The sequence below is a fragment of the Globicephala melas genome, chromosome 8 (genome assembly GCF_963455315.2).
Source record: "Globicephala melas chromosome 8, mGloMel1.2, whole genome shotgun sequence".
NCBI lineage: Eukaryota > Metazoa > Chordata > Mammalia > Artiodactyla > Delphinidae > Globicephala > Globicephala melas.
In genome coordinates, this window is record NC_083321.1 from 75,920,318 (window position 1) to 75,931,814 (window position 11,497).

The 11,497-nt window shown below is 37.4% G+C and overlaps 1 protein-coding gene across 2 annotated transcripts in view; it reads left to right on the plus strand.

The window, feature by feature from the left end:
- Positions 1–5,542, plus strand: part of ARHGAP42 (Rho GTPase activating protein 42) — a 287,432-nt gene extending 281,890 nt beyond the window's left edge. For both annotated transcript variants that reach the window (XM_060303949.1, XM_030883708.2), the window contains one exon: positions 204–5,542. In XM_060303949.1, the coding sequence (XP_060159932.1) occupies positions 204–292 (89 nt within the window). In that variant the 3' untranslated portion in view covers positions 293–5,542. The remainder of the gene's footprint in view (positions 1–203) is intronic.
- The last annotated feature ends 5,955 nt before the right edge of the window (positions 5,543–11,497 follow it).

Here is an 11,497-nt window from a genome sequence, read left to right on the forward strand (position 1 = left end):
TTCCTCCCCTGTGTCAGAGAGAGAGTGATTGATTATATAAATGCAAAAGGCATTTCCAGCTTTACAGGTGCTGTGACACTGTTTTGACAGCTTGAGTATATATGCATACAATCTGATGTGGATTTTTACCCATTTGTGTATAGAATTATTTGAAGCTAATGTTGACTGAGTGATATTTCTTTATGTATTTTAATTTTTGCCAGTGTACCCATCAGTGGAACCAGGATGGTTGAAGGCAACATATGAAGGCAAAACAGGACTCGTCCCAGAAAATTATGTTGTCTTCCTCTAATACTTTTTAGTGGATGGCAGTATCTTCATGGTATCCATGGTAACAAATAATAAGTGCTATGATTTTATCTGACACAGATATGGGGATCAGCCTGCTAAAATGAAAACAGTCAATTTCTACCAAGTTTTACACCAGCAGACTATGTGGCTCCCTATTAATGGAAAGGGAAAAAAATGTTTAAATTGTTTGCCATTCTTTTTAATTTTGGCTAGTTTCATATTTTAAAATAGCTTATCCTCTCCTCCCCACTCCCCCTTTTTTTTGGAAAAGTAACTCTCCACGATGTCTCTTTCGTAATAATTATAGAATCTCAAATACTGTGTTAAGTACTATATCCCAGAAATTTGGAAACCAGAAATCTGCTATAAGACTTTTGAAATCTGCCCTTTACTGTCTGGTGTTCTCTGAGAAACCTTGAAATCATTACTAAAAAATGTAATTTAAATTGTTCATTTATTATTTTTTCTTAAAAATATACTGCTTTTATATATGATTGTTTTGCTGGTCCTAAACATTTCAAGGAAATAAGGAGTTTTTCTTAACATAGGTTTATTTTTATTTGTTTACCAAGTAGATGATAATATTCAAAAGCAGTAATGAGTAATGTATATGATGTCTGTAAATGAAACCAAATTAGGTCGTACACTGATTCCACTGTAAACATTCTATCCAGCATTCCAGATGCCTTCTCTGGGCTTAGAGCAGGATTCAGCAAACTATTTCTGTAAGGGCCTGATAATAAATATTTTGGGCTTAACAGGTCATGTGGTCTCCATCACACTACTCCACTCTGCCATTGTAGCAGAAAGCAGCCATAGACAACATGTAAATGGCTGTGGCTGTGTACCAATACTGCTTTCTTTCAGGACACTGAAATTTGAAAATCATGAATATCACGTGTCATGAAATATTAAGCTTCTTTGACTTTTAAAATTCCATTTAAAAATATAAATGTTTTTAGCTGATGGGCCATACACGAACAGGTGACAGGCCAGATTTGACTCATGGGTCATGGTTTGCTGACCCCTGGTTTAGAGGATGTGTAAAACTATCTTTATAACTTTGAGATTTTATGAAATTTTATTCCATTAACATATAAATACTGATAAATCATATGCACATATCCTCTGCTGGTAGCATTATAGGGGTATCACAAATGTATAATTACAGTAATAGGAAAACAATGTAAAAGTGCAGTACACAGGCATACAACTTAAATTCTACTTGTAACTCTGTAAAGTGTCAAAGTATTTTATTGATATCTAATTTTGGCTTTTGAGAAATTGTCCTACAAATGATAAAGATGCTGTTTTAGGGACACTATGCCTTCTAAAGTCTACGCTTAGTTGAAACATAATCTAAACATAAAGGTACAAGATTCTTAAATTATTTTGAACCAGAGATTGAAATTGTTTCATCATCTCTAGCAGTAATAAAGTCATACATAATTTTCTGTTATGCCTTTCAATTTACAGCCTTTATTAGGAATTTCACTGAATTTATAGGGCATAGAAATAGGTGTTTACTATCCATTTATATTTACCATCAACATCTGACCATTCATCAATCATTATTTAAATTATTTCTATTTTAATAATCCTCATATTATTTCTATACATATCTGCATATGGCAAAGAGCCTTTCTTCTCAAGATTCCAAAAAGCTGGTTCCCTGCCATCTACTGCCACAGCACTGGCCCCCTTGGCCACAGTATTTTACTTCTTACTTCAGAGTTCTTCACTGTACAGACACTCAGGTATTGACTGTAGACAGTTCTTTTTACGTGATATTATGATCTGTAATCTCAATCTCTTCTTTAAATTAATGTTTCTAGAGTCAATAGGTTAAATTATACACACACACATATACAACTATGCCTTGGAGCATGTATGCTTTTAAAATTAAAAATGGAATAATGGATTAGGATTTAAAGGTAAAGAGAATAACAGTAGGCAGAATCACAACCAGGAAGAAATATCAGTGCATTGAAATAAAGGAATAAGAAATATTTAATGTTGTAAAAATTAGTAATATAATGAAAAAATCTGATACATTTGTCTCCTTTTTTTTTACCTGCTAGTGTTGATTTTTTACACTATAATTTTGTATTGCTAGAACTTCTTGGTCTCTGGATCCTTGGTGGTCCTTAGTAATAGTAATTGTATTGCTGACACCCTGACTACCCTCTGCTGGAACAGAGGTAATCTCTCTAGTAGACCAGTTCCTTAGTCTAAAACACCCTCAGTTAAAGCACCCTTGCAAGCATCTGGCATCCTACTAAATTAGAGCCTCTTAAGGCAAATTGATTTTCTTTCAAAGACCAACTTGACTCCAAAAAGTGATTCAGAGTCCTACTTCACTTGCTGCTGCATAGAGAAATCTCAACCTTCATTTTATTTTAACACAGGCCAGAGTGTTCCTGCCTCTGAGTTGTCTGTGAGCTAATTCCACAGATGCTCAGTGAGGAATTAAAGCATTTGCTGTTAAAGACATGGGCATGAGGCCCCTCTCCTTTCTCTTTGAGGCATATATTGTGGCAGTACTTGATACGGTCCCTGTTTTGAAACAGACTACAAAAATGCTTGTTCAAATTGTGCTTTTGTTTGAAGTTTTAATCTTACAGATTTGTGAGGATAGTCTTTTTTCTTCATATTGATTGTGTGTGGAAGCAAGTCATGGCCATATGCTAGGGATAGACTGAAGCTGCTTTTCCCTAGAAATGTTTCCAACAGAAAACGTATTTATGAGCATTGGGAAAATCAGGATATGTGTTCTAAATCACATGGAATATTAATTACACAAGAAGGTAATGCCAGTCACTAGAAGAGGATCACATTTGAAATTATAACAGCGTTTCAATAATGAAACCTTAGCTTTTCAGAGACATAGTAAAGATATGTTAGAACTGCCATATGCACACCTTTGAAACACACAACGTGGATGCCCTAATCACTGCTGACAGTATAATCAGTATGAGAGTGAGATTGATGAGTCCAAGTCAATCATCTCATCTGTTATGTGAAAAAATCCTCGAGTACAAAACTTTTACGTATATTACAGGTGATTTTGTTGTGCTGTAATGCCACCAACTTATAGGAACTAGTCAGTTAACTGAAGGCTTTTTCTGTTGTGTGTAAATGTCTGAGCAGTGAAATAATCTTTGTATTCCTGTAAAGTCTGTGAAGTATGAGAAAGTGCCGTTTCTCCTTGTTACATGAGAGTGGTTTTACCAGTTGTGTTGGCTCTCTGTGCCTTGCACTGTGAATGGGCATAATCAGGCTTCCCAACAGTGGCTCTTTCAAGAAGGGTGGAGATTTTTTTTAAATGCACCTTACAATCCCAAACTATCCAGGTTCTCAAATAGCAAAAGTAGGAAAAGAGACATAATGATTTGGAGTTTGTTCCTATTCTGTGATAATTGATTTTACGTATTGTGGCGTGCCTCCTAAAAATCCACCATGATGTAAGGAAAGTAAATCTGGCCCTGCAGTCCTGTGGAGACAGCACCTGCCGACCTCTTCACTCTCAGCCTCATCTTCAGGTCTGTCCGTGTCTGATGTGCAGAGGATATCATTCACATGGATGCTGATTTAGAAGAGTCCCTCAGAGCCTTTCTTCAAACAACTTCAATTTTTAGTATGCCCCCCAATTATGTATTTGGGATGCCTTAATTATTTAGAACCCCATCTTGATTTGTACTCTATTGACTGAAGTTAGAGGAGGTGGACCAATTTAGGAAGAGATTTTATTCTTTGGTTTTACAATACATTTGTAATTTACAGCTGTTACTATGTCCTAAGATCAGGGAATTGGACCCCAAAGTCGTATCTCCTGGTAAAGAAAAAAGGCAGAGACATGATTATTGTCTAGAAGTTGTTTTCCTCTTTAGTAAAATTTTCCCACTTAGGGTAGAAATTGCTATTTACTTTTCCCTCCTACCTTGTTTGGTTACCTTACAAACTCAAAACACTTTTTCCAGGTGAATAGTCTATTGAATAAACTTCTGAATAGTCTGTATCCTACCTGTCTCCCGTTGATCCACAGACTTAATTCAGGTATTTCTCAACGAGTCTCACATCTCCTAACCATATTCACTGTATCCGTTTTTTGTCACCAGTAACTCTGTGCCTCAAATCTATGTGGTAGTGACCTCAGACAAATTCACACTTAGGAATGACATGGTCTTTTAGAGGATCAGATCAACAAATAGGATTTTTCACTTTTTTTCAGGCAGGTGCATTCACTGTTTTAAATAACAGATGTCAAATAAGTTGATAGCACTCACAGCAAGCCACAGACAGAAAACTGATGCGCATATTCTACACCAAAGTTTAGAAGCTATTTCATGACTTAGGGAACCCAACAGGTTATACTCTTTCCTTGGCACTCATGGGAGAGATGCCAGGTTCAGAGGTTGAACATTCCTTTCTTGGTGCCATAGGGAGAAAATGGAGTCTGTGTGCTTGCTGAGGAGTCTCAAAAGGCAGGGCCATTTACGATTATCACAAACATAAATATCCTCCATCATCCACGATGGTCATGTTCAGGGCCACGTGAGGACCTTCAGTGTTGGGGAGAGTGCCTACCCCACCTTAATTAGATGATCACTTTCTCCCCTTTTATCATCTCTTGGCAGTGTTTCCCATGGTCTTTACCCTTCCAGAGCCCAACCTGGACTTGAATCCATTGCCTCTTAGATTAAAACTGTGCATTGTTTTTTATATGGCGGTTAGAGATTTTATATCTGCCTTTGTATCTTCAGTCATGATGTATGCTTAAAAGCTGAGATATCACATATTGAGGGCTGCAATTTCAAGAGTCTTTTTGAACTCTTAGCTGAAGCCTTTACAAATAAATAAGGAGTGTGGCAGGGAAGACGACTGTTCTTTTTTGTTTTGTTTTGTTTTGTTTTTTAATTTGAATCCTATTTATATACTGTTAAATTTGAGGTACTATAGTTTATATAAAAGCTAAATATTTAGATGACATATTTCAGTATTAGGAATTTGTCTGCAGCCATTAACATAACAAATTAAATAATAAATATGATGAAAATGATTGTCAGTAAATTATCATATTGAATTTTTTGTTTATTTTGTAGTGTCTTGTATTTATCTGCACTTCATGTATATATATGCACGCATACATATACAAACATGTAAATAACTTCATGTTATTCCATATCTAAATTGCCACAGTATCTTTAATGTATGTTTACACTGTATTTTAAATTACTTAAAAAATAAACTATGTAAGCACATTTTAATTTAGTCCTTGTACTTGAAAACCCAGTGTGTTGGAGGGCAGCTGTCTTGGATTCATATAGAAAAAAACCCAAAGTTTCAGGTATTGTGAATGGTCATTTTGGGTGTGGCTGAATGGAAAAAAATCATAGCAGAATTGATAACTTTTAGATCCTGATAATTGGACCTTTTCCCGAGAAATTGGCATTATGAAAGATCAAGAAAATGTTAATAATGCAGATGTCTACAGGAAGGAGAATCAAACAGATCATAAACAAATTATCAAAAAACAGGTATGCAGGCTTACCTGAAAATAAGTCTGTGGAAGTTTACAAATGTGCCATGGAAGAAGCATCAACATACAAATAATCTCCTTAGATTTTTATTAGTTTTATGACCCTTTTGGTCACTGTTTGACTTCTAGCTAAAATTTTGCTTTTCTTCATCAAAAAAAAGGGAATCGTGTATTTATTTTGCGCTGCTAAATGGATTATTAGAGTGTAACAAATCCTTGCAAAAACTAAGCCTGACAGCTTAGTAACAGGACCATTGGGCATACAACCTGACTTGTTCAAATGGATTGTAACTTTCTTCAATATCAAGAGGAGAAGCAATAAATTCACGACAAAGACCTGTTGAGCTAAAAAGGTATTAATGTGAATAAATTCCAGTATGATTAAGCAGGAAAGAACTGTTAGGATAGGTAATAGAGATCATTGTGGATCAGCTACTGTTTGAGAGTATTGGGTTAGAAGGAACTGACCTAGATGGAATCTCTTATAAATGATATTTTAGAAATAATGAAAACAAACCATCTCCTAACAGGCAAAGCTGGAATGATTTGAGCAACAAAATAAGTCATGTAGTATTGGATAATCGGATTATAATCCAAAGTATAAAATATCCATGAATCCACACTGATACAAGGAAATGGCAATAAATTTCATTTATATAAATAAATGTAAAATAGGAGAGAAGAGGCAAGTATCCTTTAGAGAAGAATTTCAAATAACCATTAGAATTTTATTACCCTTCCCTCTAGGGATTAGAGTTTAACCCTTCCCCACTTGAGGATGCTCTAGACTTAATGACTAGCTTCTAAAAAGAAAAGTTCAGAAAAACTATTGTACCTTTACAGAGGAAAAGCCTGGCAGACAGGATCTTAACCGACTGATAAAAGTTAACACTATCAGTGATATCATGTGGTTGTCTTGTACCCCGTAATATGATGTGATGAGAAGAGCATACCTCTATGGGTTTTTTTCCCAAAATCCATAACTCCAGTCTAGTCATTAGAGGAAAAAAAAAAAAAAAATCAGACACATCCAGATAGGGGACATTCTACAGGATAGATACTAGGCCAGTACTTCTCAAGATTGTCAAGATCATGAAAAACAAGAAAATACTGAGAAACTCACAGATCAGAGACGACTTGGGAAACTGGACCCCTGGATTACATCCAAGAAAGGCAAGAAGACATAAATGGAAAAACTGGTGATGTCCAAATGAAATCTAAAGTTTAGTTAATAATGTAAAAAATTAAAACAGTAACAAAAAGTAGCCACAAGATAGTGACGTGTACTGGGAACATCTTATTTCCTTTTTGGAATTTAAGTTACTTTTATTCAAGATTTAAATACTTTTACTTGTTTCCCCCTAAATTGTGTTCTGTATGTGGGACATGTTGCCTGTTCATCTCTGAGTCCAGGCAGCAGATCACAGCTTGTTCTACAGTAGGGTTATCCCCTTTCTTTAAATGAATGAATTCGTTAACAAAGAAACAATCATATAAATATTTCTAGAATTTAGAGAATGCAATTGTAGGCTTGTGTTGTTTTTGTGTCTGTGTCTCCTTGCCCAGGAGTAGTGGAATTTATTCTTTAACACCCTCTGAATACATGGTTCTACTTTGGAGTTCTAATGGAGAAAACATACCCTTCCCCCATGAACACTGTACGTTCTTAAGGATAGAGATTACGCAAGATTTGATCTTCTCACTGTTAGAACTGTAAATACTTGATTAAGCTGGATGATTTGGGAGTGATGTTGAAGAACTCAATTTTTTAAACCATTAAATACAAAATAACCCCAAATTTTGAAAATTAAGCTACACTAAACTTACAGTTGAATTTCTTGGGCCAGAGAAGTTGAGTTCTTAAAATTGAAATTTTGCACAGCCAAAAATCGAGAAGCAAAAATCTTTTCTAAGTTTCTTACACAGCAATTCTTCCTATTAAAAAAAAAAAAAATTGATGTAGATGAGAGCATTTGAAACCTCTTCATATGGGATACCCTTGGGAACACAAATCCCCAAAATACTGATTGAATACTTACAAGTGCTGCTGCTGGGTATTTAGGGTCAATGAGCCAAGCATGGCATTCAGCAGGACTCTGCCTTTTAATAGAAATAAGTTATCTGAAACATTCTACCTTTCCAAATTACCAGCAGCCAATCTACTAAAAAAGAGCCCCTGGGTCAGCCTGGGCTAGAGAAAGGAAAATAATAACATATATCTCCCAATACTCGTCATGTATTTTGATATTCACTAAGTTACATATCTATGGACAAGCAGATTTTTCACAGAATGAATGAGTCATAAGTTGCCATAGCAACTACAGTTCAAACGGCTCTCAAACATTTTTGGAGCAACTAAAGCAGAATTATTTCTTCAAATAAATCATGCTTGGAACCCAATATGTTAAACAGATACGAGCCAAGCTGCTAGTGTGTGCATCTACATGTGTTAGGGAATGTTTTCCCTTCCCCCATCCAGGCCCACAGCTTTTGGCATCTCTTAGAATCCTTACGGCTTTTGAGAGCAAGATTTGGAAATGACTTAGTCTAAATCTCTCATATCGCTAATTAGAAAACTCAGGGCCATATCAGCATGTTTTCAGTAGAATCCTGGAATTCTCTCTCTGCTGTGACCTGACCACCAATTTTTAGGTGTGTGGGGAGGGCAACTTGTCACATGCTTTGACCTTTAAAAAGTCTAACTTTATCTGAAAAGGATATTCTCTGATGAAGAATGTCTTCCCTGATGGGTACACATGGAACAGAAGCCAAAAAGTAATATTCAGCCAGCCTTGGCTATTAAAAAAAGGAAGAAAAAAAATTATTTTTCTTTTTGGTGTGTGAAAATTTCTAAAAAGTCGGTATAAGAGATCTAGCCCAGTGCCTTGTACCTAGTAGATATTACTGGATAATAATTATTATTAAAGACTTTAGGTGTTTGGTAGTTGATTTTGCAGCTCTCGATGTAAATGGCAAAAGAACCACTGAAACCTTAAACTGCAATAATAGAAGTTAAATAATGGCTCCAAAAACATGGTACACAGCCACAAATCTGATGGTCTCCCTTACACTGTTACATGATCCTCTGATCCTTCCAACTACTGGATGTAGTGGATGCCAATTTTTTTTTAAGAAAAGAAAACTGAGACTGAAAAGTTATTTTCTCCAACTTACCAAAGGTCAAATAGTTGGTAGTGGCAGAGCTTGGGCTCAAGCCCATGTGTCCTTACTTAAAATCCGGTACTCTTTACAATGAACCACTTTTTTACTACACTAAGTGGAGTGTGGTAAAACTTCAGATGCCACCATACTTGAAAGAGGTCTTTGGCAAACTCAACCTTACCCAGAAGAAAGATGAAGACGGTGAGGTGAGGGAATTCACGCCCTATTCTGTGAAAATAGTTTAAGACCAGAGTGTTGCTGCACCACTTGTAACCTTCAGACCATCCAAGAGCTATTTAGAAGTGCAGAATCTCAGACCTTCTGAAGCAGAATCTGCATTTTAATGAGATCGAAAGATCATTTGTATCAACACCGCAGTATGAAAAGCACTGGTATACTGGAACTTTCAGTGAGGGCTTTGGGGAGATCTAAGGGCAAGAAGAGACAGGACTTATGTCTTATTATTCCAAAAGTCAAAGATAGGACCCCTTAGAAGAAGTCAGAAAAAATGATGGAAAGGTTAAAAAAAAAAGTTTTACCACTAGCTCTTCAAAACATAGAACTCAAAAAACAGCTTTCTTTCATAGTGTTTAAGTGCATCGGGATGACTCACCACTTGTCAGGATTTCACAGAGGAAATAGAACAATTAAATGGGAGTTTAGAGTCACTGAGCACCAGGACCTATGCAAGCCATTGGAGCACCTAAGTAAATTAGACATTATTCTTCCTTGCAGGAGGACCATGGTTTAGTGGGATAACAGATAAAAGTCAATGGAATGTAATATAATGAAATGCTAAAAAGAGTAAGTATTGAGTGTTATAGGGGTAGAGAGATAGGGCATTATTCTGAATCCAGGAGATGGCAGAGGCGATGAAAAAGTATATAGATTGGATGCAGAGAAAGAAGTGTGGATGATTGTACCTGGATGCACAATGCCGTCATCCAGCTAAGTATGGATGAACTGAGAAGCTGAAGGGAGCAGGTCTCTGCAGTCAGGTGGGATTGCACCTTGTACAGAGGAAGGGGCTCATAGAGAGGACGGGCTGAGGGAAGGAATAGAGTGGAGGATGGGAGAGGGCGGGATGAGCTGCACTTATTCTTTTTTCATGTCTTCATCCTTTCAACTAACATAGTGCCAAGCACTGTTCTAGTTGCTCACCATTTTAAAAAACTAGGTATGATCTTTGTTCTCAAGGAGTTCATAGCTCAATAAGGGAGAGAGACATGAATTAAAAACAGTACAAATGAGGTAAGTGTGATAGGGGCACAAATTGTGAAAGGTTTTACATATGAAGGGAAACGTCCTAAGTAGACCTTAAAGGATGGAACATCAACAGGGAATGAAGGGAACAAAGACCCAGAGACTTAAAGTTGATTGGGGTTTCTTGTGGATTAAAGCTAGTTCTATGTAGCTGGGAAGTCAAGTGCTTGCACTGATATATTGGCATGAGATCGTGGGAGGATAGGATGAGGTACAAATGAGCAGTGTTGATTGCATGAGGGCCAATCTGAGGCGGTACAGAGGGCTTCGGGAGAATGATGTGATCAGATTTACCTTAGGAAGACCAGAACGGAGGTTGAGCATTGTGTTGCGTGTGTGTTGGCCCCTGCAAGCTGAGGAGGCAATGTTACATCAACCCTAGAAAAGACAAACAGGGCCAGACCAAGGGAATGATTCATTCCAGAGGTCGAAGTGACATGACATGGCCACTGTTTTCAATGAGTAATTTAGGGGATTCAGATGTGGCACAGATGTCTGTAGGTTGCTAGGGAAGGATCAGCAATACTACCAATGGGCAAAGTTACCAAGGCTGAAAGAAGTAACCAAAAGCCCCAGGCACATTTAGTGGTTGGAACTGGTTGGTAGGCATGGTGATGTAGACACACCTGGCCTGAGCCATTCCTCTTTTGCGGAGCCCTGCAGGCACTGACTAGCAGCAATGCTTAGAGACTGATTGCTTCATGCTGCCCATAAAATCAGGGGCTTTAACCTGGGTTTCAAGGATGGAATTCAGGGGATGGGGAGGCTGTAAACTCCCTAGTTTGTCTGTGTATATGCATGATTTTCCCCTCAGGAAGAGGGTCCATAGATACGATCAAACTCTCAAATTTCAGCCCCACTGTTGACCCATCTCCTCCCAATACCAAGAATACTAAGTGCTGCAAATGCTGCTGTGTACATAGTAGCTAAAAGTTGTGGCAATAGTGTCTGTCAGAACCAAGGGTCGACTCTGAAGGTGGGAGTGGAATTTGACTTGGGAACAACTTGACCTAAGGAATGAGGCTCAGCTGACTAAGCTTAAAAGCTCAGGCCAGCCTACTGCTGTGCCTACTTGATGAGGAAATGGTCAAAGAGACCGTGGACGTACCTAGGGGAAAGTCATAATGAGGGGCCAGTGGGAGTTGCAGAGCATTTAGACCCCAGTGTCAGTCTGTTGCCTGGGGCCAAGTTATGACCTAGAAACTGAGGAGGTGGCCTTTCTTCGGCTTTGTGAACTCACAG